Source organism: Scheffersomyces stipitis, chromosome 3 (genome assembly GCF_000209165.1).
Source record: "Scheffersomyces stipitis CBS 6054 chromosome 3, complete sequence".
Classification (NCBI taxonomy): Eukaryota; Fungi; Ascomycota; class Pichiomycetes; order Serinales; family Debaryomycetaceae; genus Scheffersomyces; species Scheffersomyces stipitis.
The window spans coordinates 158,673-177,268 of NC_009043.1; the positions used below are offsets into that span (position 1 = coordinate 158,673).

Below are 18,596 nucleotides of genomic sequence, written 5' to 3' on the forward strand. Positions count from 1 at the left end.
ACACGCGACATCTGTTGATCTTGCCAACAGGTTCGATCAGAACTTATAGCTTTTTCTTCTAGTATAACCACAATAGCTGTAGAGAATCAATGAACTTCCTTTCCAGTGCGTTGAATTCCTTAACAGGGTCTTCTATTCCGTACACTCTTAAAGAAAAAATCGTGGATCCCACTAGCACTTCCAATTTGGTGAATAGAAACTCCATCTGGACAGTGTACAATGGCTTGAACCCGAAGAGTGATCAGTCGCCAGTGACCGTATTTGAGTTCAATCTTAAGGATCCTGTGAATATTCAAAGACGCTGGGAGCCTTTGGCCCGAAATGCATTCAAAAAACTCAAGTTGATCAAATTTCCTGCTATTCTCTCTGTGATAGACTTTATCGAAAACGATTCTTATTTATACATCGTCACTGAACCAGTGATCCCTTTGCTTAATTACTTGCAAGATTCGGAATTGCCATTGTCCCAAGATGCGAAATTGTGCGGCCTTCAATCCATTGCCCAAGCATTGCTGTTTATTAACATGTCCTGTAGTAGTGTGCACGGTAATATCAACATTTCCAGTTCTGTTTTTGTCACAGCACTGGGCGATTGGAAGTTGTTTGGTTTTGAATTGTTAACCAACTTGAAGTCTGACCCAGACCAACCTCTCTATAGACTTTCAGGGTCGTCACCGGATTTCAGAAACGTAGTTCCAGATGAAGTGAACTCTGATGGAGTAGAAGCTGTCAGAAGCTTTCCAATTAAACTTGACTCTTACAAGTATGGTGCGTTTGCTTACCAAGTTTTGTCCACTAGTGACTTCAGAGATATTAGCTCTCAATTCGATGCTCGAAACATATCTAGCAAGGTCATTCCAAGCAGAATCGCGGGCCCATTGCGAAAGTTGGTCAACTCAAAGTTGAACTTGAGAAGTAGTATCGATAAGTATGAACAAGAAACAAGTTCTTTCAACAACACCAACGCCCTCATAAAGCTTAATAAGCAATTGGAGGACTTCAAGTTCCAAAATGACGAACAGAAGATGGAGTTCATCAAGTTTGAATTGTCTGGTTATTTCGGAGAAACTCATGCAGAGGGGTATTTTCCTTCTGGTTTCTTGAACTATAAGCTCTTGCCAGAATTAATTAGCCAATTTAGCGCTTTGTCCAAAGTCAAACCAACCGTAAACACGTCACCAGCAGAAACTCAACAGCGTCAAGAAACTCTTGCTTTGCTCTTAGACTACATCTTGAAATTTGGTTCCAAGCTTTCAGAAATTGATTTCAACAAGTCTATAAAACCAATTATTCTTGAAACATTCAATCTTGGAGACAGATCTATCAGATTAGTTCTCTTGACCCACTTACCAATGTATGCCTCCTTCTTGTCCGAATCCGATATCCAACTGAGAATATTTCTAAACTTGATCAGCGGTTTCCAAGATACCAATTTCATGATTAGAGAGACTACGTTGAAATCAATCACTATTGTTATAGATAAAATCTCTGTAAAGCAAGTTAACCAAGACCTATTGAAGGTATTGGCGAAGTCACAGATGGATCCTAAGCCATCTATAAGAGTCAACACGTTAATCTTAATCATCAAGATTTCCAGCAAGATTTACAAGAATTCCAAGAATAATGTATTGATAACAGCATTATCAAAGTCTTTGAGAGACACATTTACCCCCAGTAAGTTGACTGCATTGTCTGGTTTTGAGAGTCTAATCGATGAGTTCTCCTTAGATGAAATTTGCACAAAGATCTTGGGCCACCTTGCTATTTCGTTGATGGACAAAACTTCGAGCAAGGTGCGTAAGGAAGCCAAAAGAATCTTTCAATTGTATTTAGACTCAGTTGAAGCTCACGCGTCCACCTTGCCAAACATTGATGCAGATGATGAGGCTGAAGAAGCAGAGTTTTTCAGTAAATATGCTCCGACCATGACAAATTCAAACACTACAAGCAATGAAGCTAATGATAGTTCTAACGGTGGTGGAGCCCTCTCGTTGGGCTGGAGCATGGTCAATAAATTTGTTGGACCATCTGCTGTGCAGGGCCCATTAAACCATGACTTCAACAATTCCACGCCCGATTTAACCAGAGAAGCGACACCTACCGCTGAGAATCCTTCAAGAATACCATCAAAGAAACAACAATCTTGGATGAGTGATGTTGTGGTAGATGATGGAGACGGTTGGGGAGGCTTTGATGACATTGACGATACACCCAAGACGATTGTTGAACCTCTAGCAGCACCAAAGAAATCTACCCCCAAACCAAGAGTCATCAAGAAAACGGAGGCACCTGTTTCGGGCCGTAAAATTTCTGGCCTTAAGTTGGGCGCCCCAACCAAGAAGCCAATCTCTGCTTTAAAGTTAGATTTGACAGTTGAAGATGACGATTCCAAGGCATGGGATGATGATTGGTAGTTCAAAGTTGTATTCGTTTAGGATAGTAGTGCATTAGTAATAATAATAATAATTTAGAATATTTATCGCATACAAATCACAAATAAATAGCCATATCTTAAGCAGAAAAGATGACATTTTCAAAGTTCATAGTATTGTCGGTAAGGTTTCGCTCCTGAATTCTCATCCTAGCAATCATCCAAGCTATGGAGATGTTCATGGAAGTTGAAATTTTCTGCTCATTGAAACTTGAGTTTTGGAACTTCGAGGCAAAGATTTCACTTTTATCAATGACATACAAAGAACGTCTACCAGACATAATCTCATATTCAGTTTGATCTGGAAAGATAAGATTGTATTCGTCGTCATCAAACTTGATAAGAACACCAACTTCTTCTGTGCCGTTAAATTTGAAAGCAAACCTCTCAGTCCTTGTGTCTCTGCTTCCCTTCATTTTCACAATGGTGATACCTTTGTCAATCAAGGAATTGTACTCCAGCAACTGGAATTGCATTTCCTCCCATGGTTGTCTTTTGTTGTATTGGGCCAGGCTGGGAGGGCAGCAGATAAGAGGATTGTCGTCATCTGTGTAATGGTTGCCAAAAGCAGTAGCTTCAATGTGGTTAATGAACTTGTCCAAGGTAAGGATTTCGCTGACTGTTAAGGGCACCGAAACTTTGATGGACATTTTTATTTCTAGCAGAAGGATAAACCTGATATTCGGATTGATATTCCAGCTTCTTTCTGGTTGCAAAATATAGCATACCGCTAGATGAACTTCTACACTGAAATTTTGCACCCATTGCGATATCCACAAACATGTACTATCACATGCAGGAATATCTAATTAGCTATTTTGCAACCAAAGGACATAAATCACATATACAAACGAATTATACATAATTACAACAATAGAGACATCGGTAAAAGTCATTTAATCATAAACTAACAGATACATGTTTTAAAAAATGTTCATATTATCTCTCTTCATGCTTCCCATTAACGGCTCCAAAATTCGCAAAAAATAATTTTATCAGATTAGAGCCTGAAGTGACCTCATCATGAAACGGGGTATTGGAAAGATATGGTTTTTGAAAGATATGGAGTTGAATGAAGATACGCTTTCTCACTATTTAGGTATGCTATCAGTGAATTCGTTCCCTTAATCATTTGATAAAATGCCTTTCTGGTGACGACTTTTTGGCTCCGGTTCATTTGAAATATCTTGGCACAAAACCGCCCAGAATAATTTTTCTTGGTGAACCAGTTGGTAGAACTGCTGTGGGGGATTTAGAATCTACGGTGGCTGGGGAGGATAAAATAGGAAATCAAAGGGCCGTACGATTGTAAGGGATTGTAAGGTGGGCGTTGGCAGGTATGTGAAGTCCGGGCCCTCGGCGGAGAAGTCTGGGCTACTATCAAGTAGAACAAGCTTTCAGTAAACCAAGCATATTGTGGCAATTAATTGAAGAAGAATTTCGAATGTGGCTAAGGGCGATAATGTAACCGACATTTGAGAGCTCTAAATCCCAAATTCCCCTGGCTACATCTCGGTAGGAAAGTAATAAAAGTATAAGTGAAGAAGAGGGGCGGTTAAGAAATTACGCAATTTGGTATTTGTTAGCAGGGAAGATCAAATAAAAGTAAGAAAGAGCTCAGTTTTCCTAAGCCACAGCAAAGTCGCTTCTACGTATGCTACCAATGTTCCATGCTGCGCTTTTTGGAATAGCATAATGGTGGGCCGTCATTGATAAGTAATTGGTTGGATAGAATAATGAGGCAATCACGCAATGTGTGCGATAAAAGTTCTTAGTGTCAGAGCCATTCATATTTCATTCTGTGCGGTTTTCAAATAGCTAGAAGCAAATAGCCGCCGATAACGAGTGGCTCCAATAATTTGTTTTTCCAAGAAGAATTTTGGTCTACCAAGAAGAATTATGGTTTACCAAGAATTTTAGACAACCGCGATGTCACAATTCTATAGAGCCGTGTCAAGAAACGGAACGCACAAGAAATGACATCAGTTCCTACTGGAAGCTGAAGAGCAGAAAACATTCAAATTGCCTTGCCATTTTGTTATGATCTAAAACACAAATGAATCGATCTCCATGATCCAAGCTAGGGGGTTAATATCGTCTAATCTTTAAACTGTACAAAAAATCAGATTAGAAAATTGACCAAAATGGATGAACTTCTGAAACTGCAGGAGCAAAAAAAAAAAAAATGCAACAGGGCATTATTCGGACAATTGATTGCAAAAAGCGACTGGTTTTCCTTGGCTGATTTTCATGTGTTCTGTTTCATAGCAGCCATATCTTATCATTCAAAAATTTCCTGAATAAGATCAAGCAAGAGTGCCATTTGATAGCATTTTAGCTAGCTATGGCTTCCAATCTGTGAGGCTTCACTGTTTGGAGCCATACTAAGCAGAATTAATTCCAAGCAGAATAAATTCCAAGCTTACTATTTAATTGATTCGAGTTTCCAGGAAACTACTCAATTTGTTTATCTCACCTCCAACAAAAATGTCAAAAGAAAAGGTAGAGTTGGAAAACATCATCAGTATCCGTTCAACAAGATTGGACGTGGCTGATCATGAAATCGACTTGCACGCTGTTGAATCAGCTGCCTTGTCACTCAACCATGTTGGCCAAACGTTCACATCGAGTCAGAAGTACTTTATCTTGAAAAGATTGAACTACGAGGGTTTAGAAGATCTTAATGACATCCCTCCAGGAGCTTCATTCATGATTGAAAAAACTGAAAAATTAACAGAACAAGAATCTCTTGAGATAATCAAGGAAGCAATCATTGAACACAGTGATGATGTCAACATTCCGTCCCGTGATTACGAATTATGGGAAAACTTGGTTGAACAGGCCCCAAATTCTTTAGATGGGCAAACTGGTATCAAGGAAAAATTGAACTATACCATCGAAGACGAAAAGGGTCTGGTTGATCTTGCTGACAATGAAAGCGGCTACAATGATTACTATCAAATCGTTAACTGGAACTTGCAAATCAGACTTGAAGCTGCACTTGTTGCTTACCACTCTCCTTACCCCGAAGTGAGAGCCGTTGCCGATTGTTATGATGATCCTACCTTGCCAGTTGAAACATTAAGAGTTTACATCTTGGGTATAATTTGGACTGCTATCGGTGCTTTCATTAACCAGTTTTTCGCTGAAAGACAACCTTCAATTACGTTGAGTGCCGCTGTTGTGCAGTTGTTGCTTTACCCTTCTGGTGTCTTGATTGCCACAATTTTACCTGCTTGGAAATTCAAAATCTGGAAATGCACCATCGATTTGAATCCTGGTCCATGGAACCACAAGGAGCAAATGTTAACAACAATCTTCTATTCAGTTTCTGCTGGTACAAGTTATGTCTCATATAACATCCATGTTCAAAAGATGGAAAGGTTTTACAACAACCAATGGGCCGACTTCGGTTACCAAACTCTCTTGATCTTGTCGACTAACTTCTTAGGGTTTGGTTTTGCTGGTATCATGAGGAAGTTTGCAATTTATCCAATCAGATCTATATGGCCAACAACCTTGCCTACATTAGCCTTGAATAAGGCATTAATGCAAAAAGAAAGAAAGGAGAATATTAATGGCTGGACTATTTCTAGGTACTATTTCTTTTTTGCTGCATTTCTCTTTTCCTTTATTTATAACTGGATTCCAACCTATCTTTTCAATGCCTTGTCTACTTTCAACTGGATGACTTGGATTGCTCCAAACAATTTTAACTTGGTAATGATCACTGGAAGTGTGAAGGGCTTGGGATTGAACCCAATTCCAACATTTGATTGGAACATTTTAAATTGGAACTATGCATTGGTTTTTCCTTTCTACTCGCAAGCGAATCAATACATTGGTAGCATTATTGGCTTCTTCACGATTATTGCTATCTATTGGACTAACAACAACTGGTCCAAATACATTCCTATTAACACCTCTTCTCTTTTCAGTCAGATTGGTACCAGATATGATGTTAAAGCAATTGTTAACGAGAGAAGTTTATTTGATCAACAGAAATATGAAGCTGTTGGACCACCATACTACTCTGCAGCTAACTTGGTTGTCTATGGTGCTTTCTTTGCCATTTACCCATTTGCCATTGTTTACGAAGTTTTCATGAACTACAAACCTATGTGGAAAGCATTGAAAGGATTGGGTACTGCTCTTAAGAACTTCAGAAAATCCACATATGAAGGTTTTGACGATCCACATACTAAGATGATGACTCGTTATAAGGAAGTTCCAGACTGGGCATTTGTATTTGTATTGGTGATTTCTATTGTGTTGGCCATTTTGTGTGTTAAGCTTTATCCAGCTGAGACTCCAGTTTGGGGTATTTTCTTCACCGTTGGCATCAACTTCTGTTTCTTAATTCCATTAACTGCTATTTTCTCTACTACTGGTTTCCAATTTGGTCTTAATGTCTTGGTCGAATTGATTGTTGGTTATGCTCTTCCAGGTAACGGTTTGGCTCTTAACTTCTTGAAAGCTTTTGGTTATAACATTAATGGCCAAGCTCAGAATTACATTTCCGACCAAAAGATGGGTCACTATGCGAAGATACCTCCAAGAGCCATGTTCAGATGTCAAATGCTTTCCGTCTTCATTACTTCGTTCATCGGTTTGGGTGTTATGAACTTTACCATGTCCAGCGTCAACAACTACTGTGACCCCGAGAACAGACAGAAGTTCACTTGTCCTAACGCAACTGTTTTCTACAACGCTTCTATTCTTTGGGGTGTGATTGGACCTAAAAAGGTGTTTGAAGGTATCTACCCTGTCATGCAATATTGTTTCTTGATTGGCTTCCTTTTGGCTTTCCCATGTATAGCCTTTAAGAAGTATGGTCCAAAAAAATTAACGAAGTACTTCCAGCCAACATTGATTATTGGGGGAATGTTAATTTATGCTCCTTACAATTTGACTTATTACACTGGTGGCCTCTACCTTTCTATTGCCTCCATGTGGTACCTTAAGAAGTATTACACTACTTGGTGGGAAAAGTACAATTTTGTTTTCTCTGGTGCCATGGATGCCGGTATTGCTTTCAGTGCAATTATTATTTTCTTTGCTGTACAGTATGTTGATAAGAGCATTTACTGGTGGGGTAACAATGTCCCATACCTTGGTATCGAAGGTGGTGAAGGTCAACAAACTCTTCTTACTGCTGCCCTTGATGCCCCTGATGGATACTTTGGTCTCAGAAATGGAACCTATCCATAGACAGTCTGGGTACTTTTTAACAATGCTTGGTCTATGATTTAGTTACATTGTGTATGCGAAATAGTGAAAAATTAATTCCATTTGTAGCACAAGGGTAGATATGTTATGCTATCTGACTAGAACAAAGTCATGCTTGTGAAGTCATTATGGCTACATTTAGAGATTTTAATTCCGCTTGGGCATTAAAATCCGAGTAGGCGGGTCTTGTAGAGAGTAATTTAAACAATGTGAAATTATACTGAGCAGCGTATTTTCTATGTCAAAATCCACTGTGAGATAGAAAATAGTAGACGCATGGAAATGCCCTTCGGATGCAGTTGCATTCATTCCCCGAGAATAGCACGAGTCATAGTGGTCCGAGAAGCCAAAATCTGTGGATTCGTAGACTTCAAAAGTTTAATGCAAACTCTCCACGAATGGCAAGCGTTCATATACAAGCAGCAGAGATCGTTGAAGTGGTCTGAGAATTTCGTCTGGCTATGTGTGAGACAATAAATTAATACCAGCCATTCACCACAAGATGTGCACCTCTACACATTAACTACACTGTGGGTGATAAGTTGAAATATATGGGATTCACAAATTTTAAAATCCGTCTCTGGAAAATGGAAAAATAGAGACCTCTATTAGTATCATGTAAGCATAGCAGTAATAAGAATTATACAACTACAAAACTCAAGCAGAACAGAAACGTCCACAGTTGAACGAATTCATTCCTCATCGACTTTCTAAGCGAAATTGACCCCCACAAAATCAGCACACTTCGTGCGACTGGTGAGCGCACTCGTTGGAATTTACATGACTTCCACAGTGGACGATTTAGCTAACGAGACGAAATCTCAGTAAACTCAGGCTAATTGACCCTGGTAGCTTCTCTTATGTAGTTCCGTGGCTATGTATCAGTTGTAAGTACCTATTTGAAGCCAATTGAGTATCTCTGCCATCGCAATTGCCGTTTTTCGTACTCTTCTAGCGTCTCTCTCACATCTGCCCCTCCATAGATTTTCCCGCCCACCCCTCATCTTTTTCACTCCACTATTTAGATTGGGCCAAATCTACACAGAGATTAATTTTCCACATCTTTCTTTTTCCCGATCCCAGCGTATTGCCTTACTCCAAACACAGACAATGTCCGATTTCTCCGTCCAGACCATTGCCACCACGGCCTTCACAGACCAAAAGCCTGGAACCTCTGGTCTCAGAAAGAAAGTTACTGTGTTTCAACAGCCTCACTACACTGAAAACTTCATTCAGGCTATTCTCGATGCCATTCCGGAAGGTGCCCAAGGTGCCACTCTTGTTGTAGGAGGTGATGGCCGTTTCTACAACGACAAGGTCATCAACTTGATCGCCAAAATCGCCTCGGCCAACGGAGTTTCCAAGTTGATTTTGGGTCAAGACGGGATTCTTTCCACTCCAGCAACTTCGCATGTAATCAGGATCAGGGGTGCAACTGGAGGAATTATTCTCACTGCTTCACACAACCCCGGAGGCCCCAAAAACGATTTGGGTATTAAGTACAACTTGGGAAACGGTGCACCAGCTCCAGAATCGGTTACCAACAAGATCTATGATGTCTCCAAGGAATTGACTTCGTACAAGCTCATTGATTTACCCGACATTGATTTGTCCAAAACCCAGACCGTGCAATTGGGCCCTCTTGAAGTGGAAATCATTGACTCCACCTCTGATTACGTAGCCATGTTGAAGGATATCTTTGACTTCCCCTTGATCAAGTCGTTCCTCGAGACTGCCACTAAGGAGCAGGGATTCAAGGTTTTATTTGATTCGCTCAATGGTGTCACTGGCCCCTACGGCTACAAGATCTTCGTTGAAGAATTAGGATTGCCTCTTAACTCAATCCAAAATTACCACCCATTGCCTGACTTTGGTGGTTTACACCCAGATCCAAACTTGACCTATGCTCATACTTTGGTCGAGAGGGTCGATAAGGAGAATATTGCCTTTGGTGCTGCATCTGATGGTGACGGTGACAGAAACATGATCTACGGTGCTGGTACCTTTGTTTCGCCTGGTGACTCTGTAGCCATCATCTCGGAATACGCCGATTCCATCCCTTACTTCAAGAAGCAAGGTGTCTACGGTTTGGCCAGATCCATGCCTACCTCTGGAGCCATCGATTTGGTAGCAAAGGCTAAAGGATTGAATGTTTACGAAGTGCCAACCGGTTGGAAGTTCTTCTGCAACCTTTTCGACGCTGACAAGTTGAGTATCTGTGGTGAAGAGTCGTTTGGAACAGGCTCCAACCACATCAGAGAAAAGGACGGCCTTTGGGCTGTAGTTGCCTGGTTGAACGTGCTAGCAGATTACAACGTCAAGAATCCAGAATCCAAGACATCTATTTCTGTAGTGCAGAACTCGTTTTGGAAGAAATACGGAAGAACTTTCTTCACTAGATATGACTACGAAAACGTATCGTCTGAAGGTGCTGCCGAGCTCATCAACTTGTTGTCTTCTATTGTTGACTCTAAGAAACCAGGAAGTAGCTTAGCTGATGGCTACGTCGTCAAGGAAGCTGCTAACTTCTCGTACACCGATTTGGACGGCTCTGTTTCGTCCAACCAAGGTTTGTTCATCAAGTTTGAAAGCGGCTTGAGATTCATAGTAAGATTGTCTGGTACTGGATCATCCGGTGCTACAGTCAGATTATATCTCGAAAAGCACTCTGCCGACGAATCCACCTATGGCTTAGGCGTAGACCAGTACTTAGTTGATGACATCAAGTTTGTCTTGGACTTGTTGAAGTTCAAGCAGTTCTTGGGAAAGGATGAACCAGATGTTCGTACCTAGACCGAGATTTAATCTCTAGACTTGCCTAATTCTGACTACTTAGTCGGCTTTGTTCGAGTTTGCCTACTCAGTTATAGCCTCTTACTTACTCGTTGCGATAAATACACATACATTCACAATATTAAAACAGGTGGTAACTTTTCAAGTCGGTTATATTAATATACAAGGAAAATAAATATATATATATAGAACATTATATCAGCAATTCGTAACATAAAAATTAGGGAAGCATTATTTCAACTTAAAATTAAACTTTAATTTGAATTTGAATATCAATCAAACGTCGATACAAGTCAGATGTCAACATAAATTATAACACTAAGACTTTAGCATCTGTCCTTCGAAAAGCATTCTTGCTTAGTATCTTGCCTTTTTTGGGTCGCTGCCGTATTCGTCATCGTTATCTCTCTTTAAAGAAGGCAACACGATGCTATTAGATGCGGAGGCTGTAGGTTCAGTCAACGATCTAATAGCAGGCAACACGGTAGCACTCTGTTGATGGTGGATAGGCTGTATATCACCAAATCTGTTGATTCCCGACAGAAGACTAGTGGCCGGAGGAAGGGTGATACCAGCGGCTGGCACATGTACAGGAGCCTGTGTTTGCACTGGAGCAGATGTCTGAGAAATTGGAACTGCAGGTGCTTGTGGTGCCGTAAAGTTGGATTGAGGTGTTGGTACAGATGAATGTTGATGAGTCGTTGCAGGTACTTCAGAAGTAGTTGCCTGTGGGGCAGTTGAAGGGGCAGCAGAAGCAGCAACAGGCTGAGCAGTTTCGGTAGCAGCAGGTGGAGCGTTTCTCAAGGTTAGCACTTCGTCCAATCTCTTTTTCATAGAGCTTTCTCTGAGTCTCGCAGCCTGTTCCATAGCTTCTAACTCCATAATTCTGGTACGGTACAAATCGTTCACCAACTCCAACTCGGATATTCTTGTTTTCAACAACGTCACTTCGTGGTTGTTGTTATTATTATTGTTGTTACTGTTGCTGTTAGAATTAGAGTTGTTGGAGTTGGGGAATCCGTTTGGTTGTTCTCCATGAGGTTGGTTAGAAGGCTGCTGCAAGTGGTTGTAATTGCTGAAGCTGTGCTGGATGTGGGGCAATTGGTTTTTGGAATCCCCCGATTGCGATGCTACTTGGTGAATAGGAGGAAGCGAGGTGTGGCTGGTTTCTGGCGATTGTATACGTGAACCGTTTGGAGTGGAGGATCTAGAGTATGACTGAGAGGACTGAGGGTTGAAAGATGGAGAAGAGAGCTTGGAACTTCCCAAAGCTGGCAACTTAGGAGGGTGCTGTTGTGGTGTCGAGCTTGCGGTCTTCAAAGCCGAAGAAAAGATTGCTGAAGAAGTCGAGGGAGACTCTCTTTTTATGTTGCTATTGTGCTTGTTCATCAATGAAACACCAGCGATGGTGGTTCCTTCATTTCCAGAAGTGGATGCCGAGTTCGACTTAAATGTTGCACTTGGTCCCAACTCGTTCGACATGTTCTCCAAAGCTCCAGCAGCAGCGTGTACGGCAATCATTTTGTTGTCAGAGTTCGTTCTGGTGTTGGAGACTGACGAAGAGGTCGACAACAACAATGGAGACGTGATTCTCTGTAAACCAGGGGCAAACTGAGTAGGTGTAGAAGAAGGGTAATGCAACGGTTGAACTACTTGATGGCTTGTAATACCATTAGCATGACCCTGTAAGTGTGGAGGCAAGTGGTGGTGATGATGGTGATGATGGTAGGCATTTATCGGATGTGGAAATCCTGGGCTACCCTGAGCATTTCCCGATGAAGGCGCTCCAGCTCCACTGGCTGGCAACAAAGGAGTCAAAGCCGGATTGTGGCCCATCCCTTCATTACCAGATTGGTTGGGTTTGCCTGGTTTCTTTGACTTTGGAGACTTCTTTCCTGATTTGGAATCCTTAGATTTCAATTCCGGTGTGTTGGGACTGGAAGACTTATTGGAACCAGGGCCAGTGGCATTTCCGTTCTGTTGCTTGATTCTGTTTCTCGACTTGATAGTGTCAGTCTTCAACGAGATCGGTCTGGGACGACCGTGCAACTTCAAGAACAACCCACAGGCGTTACACAAGACCTGGCCTGTTTCGTCTCTTCTCCAGAGTGGTGTTGTTTGGGTCTTACAGTTTCGACAGATAGGACTGGTGATGTTAGTCTTAGTGGTTGTAGTTCCGTTGTTGACATGTGTAGTTGTTTTAGCGTTGGGATGCACAGGGTTTTGTGAAAGTGGACCCAGCTGTGGGAGAGGAGGAGCGTTCTGGAGCTGGTGCTGAAGCTGAGCCTGGTGCTGCGGAGGCACTTGGTTGATTACTTGGACGGGATGTATCTGTTGAGTTGTTTGAGGTTGTTGAATTGACTGTTGAACTTGTTGTGGGGATTGTTGAGCTGATTGTGGGGACTGCTGATTTTGCTGTTGAGGTTGAGCTGATGGCTGAGTTTTATTGAGATGGGAGATACTGGGGAGAGTAGTCGTTTGTGGAGGAGAAACTTGGGATTGGCTCTCGTTAATGGGGTTCAATACTGGTTCCTGTTTCACGACTGTCTTAGAACCTTGTTGCTGTTGTTGCTGGAAAGAGGCAGTAGTTTGCGCAGGAGCCGAGGAGTGAACCAGAGGCTGTTGCACCGGGGGAAGACGATGTTGGATCTCACTCATGGTTCGAAATGGTCCAACCGACGGAGGAACAGGATGAGGGTAATGCAACTTGGCGAATAGATGAAAAATATAGACTGTTTACTTGGAGCAGACAGTAATGAGAATGGTACTTGATAATACACGGAAAATTCAAGATTTAAGATTCAGTTGTCGAGGAATATGAAAGAGATTGATACGATATATGGATACAATATTCTCGATAAATACCATGCGAATATTCTGATAGGATTCTGTAGCAATATGGTCCTGATATGGTGGCCTATATCCTCGTGGTAGTCATACAATAGATTAGTGCGTATAGAAATATAGCAATCGCAATCAGTAAGAATCTATGAGACGTGATAACGATAAGAACTAGCAAACGAAAGATGGACGTTTTCAGTCAAGGTGATACGCTACGTGTGGAATGGGTTTTACTCCTAATCAGCAAACACAAATGTTAGGCGGATCTCTTACACACCTTGGATTCTCAATATTAGAGACAGGTAGGTACAATAAGCTTCAGTTCCGCACAGACCTGTTGACGTGTACTATAAGTAGGACACTGTGGATACGTGTTTCAGTGTTGCTAAAGAGCGGTGTGGACAGTCTATGAATCTAGTCAAGTTTGCTTTCCAGAGGAAAAAACATATTACTAGATAAAATTTTGCTGATAAATTTTCTTCTTCCTACCGGTTCACACACTATGGGATTTTAGATTATTGGAGATAAAGAAAGATGAAAAATTTTTCGTATCGTCGTGCACAGGGAAGATCCGAGGGCGATGCGACCTGGGGAGGTCGGGAGGAAGTATGCCTCCGAGGCCTGTAGTAGTGTTGCGGCAAGGGTCTACTCACATATCCGGGGTGTGTCTTATCGTCTTATCTGGCCGTTTCCGAAACTTTTCCGGGGATAACCGAGGGCGGATGACGGATGTCGCCAGCAATCAGATACCGATTATTGCCTGAGGCACAGCTGAGAGACACGGAACTCGTAGATATTTTCCATTTTCAGAAGCGATTGCCAGATTCAGGAGCAAAGATAGGTACCGGTGATCATGACAGCATGACAGTATGACAGAGAAAGTCAGTTCTCCTGAGCCGGGAGCTGGTGGAAGAAGTGACTATTGGCTGATTCTGGTATATCCGTAATGTCGTGCGGTAGCTGCCAAGGCCATCGCCCTTTTCTCTATCGGTTTCTACTCGCTTCTATATGCTCTTATTGCTCTGGTTTCCTCCCTCGATAAACGGCACTATCCTGTTTGGTACAAACGAGCCGAAATGCCGCTGGGTCTAGAAGCGCTGTAGTATGTAGGATGTAGTATGAAATCACAAATTGCGAGAGCGACAAGAGCGTGTGGGACTGGCGTGGCGTCTGTTGAAGATGGCGACGAAGGTCTCTTGTCAGCGGCCTTACTGGTGGCGTAGACCACACAGCTTTCTCCGTCTCCATCGCTGCTCTGTAGCCCCGTACACTTGAGTCTGGCGTTGGTTATAGAAATTCACGTGCTCGCCAGGCTGCAGGACCGCCGTGCGCTGGGGATTTCAGAGCAGGCCTAGGTGGTGGTCCTATTTTAAGAAGGGTTAACGGTGTGAATCAGGTGATCGTTTGCTGTCCCGGAATTGATCGCTGAGGCCACGAATCGTCTGGGTGGCCCTTCGGGTATCGGATGTGTTAGGCGATAGGAGAACCGGAAGTTGCTAAGGATGTAGAGTAATTAGATGCAGATTGAACCAAGCAGATAGAACGATTCAGCATTTTAGAGCAGATTAGATAAGATCGAACATACAGATTAGAGCAGATACAGATTAATCATAGATACAGCAAGATAAAGACAATATCCAATTTATGGCAATCTGACATAATCTCTTCAGACAGCCACAGCTTGCATTAGTACCAGAAAGTGCCTTGAGGCTAGAGGCTTCTGATAGACGAGTACAGCTCCTGTGTGTATGACTTCTCCACAATGGTTGTGGCAGTACTTTACTGATGATGCAGACGAGCAGGCTGCAATGAGGCTACTCTTGTGAAATGCAACATGACAATGTCTCAAAAACGGCCATATTTGTTTCTAGTTGTTGGTGCACATGGGGTCGGCAAGACTTCTTTGTTAGCCGAGTTCATTTGGCCGCGTACCTCTCATGAAGACCAGCTCTGGCAAATCCAAGAAGCGAGAGCTGAAAATATAGATATTGATGGCCGCGAGGTCAAACTTGTGCTAAGAGACTCGATGGGTCGAGACTACTACGATGCTTTTCGACCTCTTTTGTATCCTGCGGTTTCGATGGTGCTAGTATGTTTTGCTGTCAACGATCGGCTTTCGTTTGTTCAAGCCCAGACCAAGTTCTTAAGGGAGTGTAAAGAGTATGCCCCTGGTGTACCTTACATTTTGGTTGGATGCAAATCTGATACCAGGGAAGAACGGATTGAGCTCTTGCTTGTACTGAAGGAGGAAGCAAATCTTGCAGCCACAGGAATGAAAGCTTACAGATACATGAAATGTTCGGCTACGGCCCACGAAGGTGTGAGAGAAGTTTTTGAAACGGCTACAAGATTATGCATGCGGTTAGAATATGACCAACACTACAAGAAACAGAGCAGAAAAATTGCTAAAATGCTGAAAAAATGTTCGATAATGTGAATTTCTACCAGAATTGTAGCCAGGTAGACTTATCCACAAGTACGATCCACAGCTACAAGAACACGTATTACTTGTATCTATGGTTGACTAGTTTGCTTTTATCTGAAGCATCTTTGTGATTAAGGAGGGGAGAAGAGATCTCCACATCGGTGCACTTTGTGTCGCAGCCATAACTGTTCGGTACGGCAATAGAACGATGATACCTTAGTATCCTGTGTGGATGTGGGTTATGGAAACGAATTTCAACTGCTGTATGCATACGAGAGATAAGGCCAGAAAATAGTGGCCCTGGCCAATGAGTATGCCAGACTCAATAGGAGGTGGAAAATAGGAGAACGCTGGCGAGACACGAAATTAAGGAGGGTTACGCTGGGTGCAAAATCAGTCGCATGCATAAGAACACGTCGATGAATGACAATGAATTGTAGCGAGGTATTGCCATTAGCTGTTCTTGTATGATCTATTCTGCCACGGAGGTGAACTTGGTAAGCTTGGTTTCCTACACCCGAGAAACTAGAGAGATATTATCCGAGAGAACGACTGAAGTGGTATCACATCTCGCAAAAAAAGTGCACTTCGGGGTTTCACAATTGGAGGGCGTTGTTGGAATTTCATTATATAATAAATATCTGGGATTAAATGTTAATTTAGATCCCTAATGATGATATCTGTTGTTCATGACAATTCATAGTAATACGAATCTGCCCAGAAAAGTAATTGCTATTTAGAGCTCATAATTACATTGCAAGTTCTAGCCTCGCCAATAAATAATGAGCTTCATTACATTTATTCTACCTTCATTAACAACTGATATTTGAGCCAATTCTGTTCTCTACACTCTTCGTGACTTAGTCTACGCTATGCTTATTGTATCGCCTTCTAGACGAGGGCCGCGTCACGATTGGCACACGAACCCCCCTGACAACGGAACGGTAGGTACATTTCCGTTAGGTAGTATTAGCGAACTTTGCAAAACAACGAGAGAAAAAGATTCCATTGAAGCTCTAGATCGTCCCGGCGTATCTGGAAATGTATACAAACATATTATTTAGTGAGATCTGATAGAATAAACGAAATTTCTATGATACTTCGTAGAAATCTTCGTGACAATCGAAATGAATTTATGTGAAAAAAACGCAATTCAGACGCAATCAAAATTGCTCAAGCCAAAATAAAGTCTGTAGAGCCAACCTCAGCATGGAAGCAACTTTCGAGTTTTATGTAGATTTCTAAATATAACGCAGACAGCGTATAAGCACAAGACACCACTACTTTCATCGATAGCCCCAAACGAGCTTACCCAGCCCGACCCAGGCTTAGCCCAGTCATTCGCCTTGTATGTTTGTGGTGTCGAGAATTTTATTTAGAAACAGTGAAAAATTTATAATTTCCTAAAGAGTACATGCAAAAAAAAACTTCCGCCAGGGGCACGAAAAATTAATTTAAAAAATCCCTGCGAACAAGAGGAGGTAGGCTTTGTTCATTTCATAGACTGTAGCTGTGGAACTGGAGGAATTTAGATAGTGTATAATTTCAGTTGTAGTTTCGAAATTTGTCGACGAGCAACTTGCACTTTATTCCTTGTACTTTAGTAAGCTTCACCAAACTTGACTAGACTACACTAGACTTGACCTTGCTTGAGTATCTAACAACGTTATATAGCCTGGCTTATCTGTTTGGTTCTGTAGGCATTGCGATTTGTTTTCTTCTTTGTGTCTCGTCTGTTTGTACCACCATCGTCGGTTGATCTGAGACATTGTGCCGTTTATCGAAATTATTACTACTCTTATTAGTGATTTGATTTCATTTTCCAATCATATCTTCACTCCAAACTATTGTTCCCATCCCTTCATCATAATACTATTGCATAATGCCTGCTCCAGCTGAAATCCGTAGAAAGTTGGTCATCGTCGGTGATGGTGCCTGTGGTAAGACCTGTTTATTGATTGTCTTTTCCAAGGGGACTTTCCCAGAAGTATACGTTCCTACTGTGTTCGAGAACTATGTTGCTGACGTCGAAGTTGACGGCAGAAGAGTCGAATTGGCATTGTGGGATACCGCTGGTCAAGAAGATTACGACAGATTGAGACCCTTGTCTTATCCAGACTCGAACGTCATTTTGATCTGTTTCTCAGTGGATTCGCCAGACTCGCTCGAGAACGTCTTGGAAAAGTGGATTTCTGAAGTGTTGCATTTCTGCCAGGGAGTTCCTATCATCTTGGTTGCTTGTAAGGCCGACTTGAGAAACGACCCTGCAACTATCGAAACCTTGAGACAACAACAACAACAGCCAGTTTCCACTGCTGATGGTCAAGCAGTCGCCCAAAAGATCTCCGCTACCGATTACTTGGAATGTTCAGCCAGAACTGGCCAAGGTGTCAGAGAAGTGTTCGAAGCTGCCACCAAGGCTTCCTTGAGCAAGAAGGAAAGTCAGAAGAGTGGAAAGAAGAAGAAGTGTGTTGTTTTGTAAGCACTCTACTAGACTACATTATCTTCTTTTTGTTCATCAATTCCTAGTCTTGAACGACTTGATTGTGAGCTTGGTCAATCTCTATCGCCTCGTTCTTGCTAGGCCCCTTAGAGTTCTACAATTCATGATAACCATTCATGATACACTTTCATGGCTGCACAGAGGGACTGGCCATGCAATTTGTTAGCATGATATGGCCTATCCTCTATAATTTTCATTTAATATTTTCATTCTTGATGCGTGGATCTCCACGATTATATACAAATACACATATATACTTGAAGGAACTTCGTAACGTGCTTGTGTCTATGCCAGTCCTAGTCCAGAAAGCTTGAGTCACAGTTCACAGATCATTAGTTGACATCGAAAGATAGACCCAGCTAGAAATAGAGTTT

General features: G+C 42.0%; 7 protein-coding genes across 7 annotated transcripts; 5 read left to right on the forward strand and 2 right to left on the reverse strand. All coding sequences in view use genetic code 12, as the record gives it.

Moving 5' to 3' along the window:
* Positions 1 to 89: 89 nt before the first annotated feature.
* Positions 90 to 2,414, forward strand: PICST_43429 (predicted protein; the record flags this gene model as incomplete). Its single annotated transcript, XM_001383279.1, has 1 exon — positions 90 to 2,414. One exon carries the CDS (start codon positions 90 to 92, stop codon positions 2,412 to 2,414), a length of 2,325 nt encoding a protein of 774 aa, XP_001383316.2.
* Positions 2,415 to 2,581: 167 nt separating this feature from the next.
* Positions 2,582 to 3,081, reverse strand: PICST_30480 (predicted protein; the record flags this gene model as incomplete). The annotated part of the gene is made up of 2 exons (XM_001383625.1): positions 2,582 to 2,597; positions 2,693 to 3,081. 2 exons carry the CDS (start codon positions 3,079 to 3,081, stop codon positions 2,582 to 2,584), a joined length of 405 nt encoding a protein of 134 aa, XP_001383662.2.
* Positions 3,082 to 4,918: 1,837 nt separating this feature from the next.
* PICST_57741 (predicted protein) lies at positions 4,919 to 7,642 on the forward strand (the record flags this gene model as incomplete). The annotated part of the gene is made up of 1 exon (XM_001383280.1): positions 4,919 to 7,642. One exon carries the CDS (start codon positions 4,919 to 4,921, stop codon positions 7,640 to 7,642), a length of 2,724 nt encoding a protein of 907 aa, XP_001383317.2.
* Positions 7,643 to 8,545: 903 nt separating this feature from the next.
* PGM2 (phosphoglucomutase) lies at positions 8,546 to 11,396 on the forward strand. The gene has a single exon (XM_001383281.1). It carries the CDS (start codon positions 8,771 to 8,773, stop codon positions 10,451 to 10,453), a length of 1,683 nt encoding a protein of 560 aa, XP_001383318.1. The 5' UTR covers positions 8,546 to 8,770; the 3' UTR covers positions 10,454 to 11,396.
* Positions 11,397 to 12,382: 986 nt separating this feature from the next.
* GZF3 (zinc finger Dal80-like transcriptional repressor) lies at positions 12,383 to 12,598 on the reverse strand (the record flags this gene model as incomplete). The annotated part of the gene is made up of 1 exon (XM_001383626.1): positions 12,383 to 12,598. A coding segment is annotated over one exon (216 nt), but the record flags the coding sequence as incomplete, so codon positions are not given.
* Positions 12,599 to 15,128: 2,530 nt separating this feature from the next.
* Positions 15,129 to 15,731, forward strand: PICST_30484 (predicted protein; the record flags this gene model as incomplete). Its single annotated transcript, XM_001383282.1, has 1 exon — positions 15,129 to 15,731. One exon carries the CDS (start codon positions 15,129 to 15,131, stop codon positions 15,729 to 15,731), a length of 603 nt encoding a protein of 200 aa, XP_001383319.2.
* A 1,870-nt stretch (positions 15,732 to 17,601) lies between these two features.
* On the forward strand, positions 17,602 to 18,201 carry RHO1 (GTP-binding protein, rho subfamily; the record flags this gene model as incomplete). The annotated part of the gene is made up of 1 exon (XM_001383283.1): positions 17,602 to 18,201. The coding sequence occupies one exon, from the start codon at positions 17,602 to 17,604 to the stop codon at positions 18,199 to 18,201; it is 600 nt and encodes a 199-aa protein (XP_001383320.1).
* Between the last annotated feature and the right edge of the window lie 395 nt (positions 18,202 to 18,596).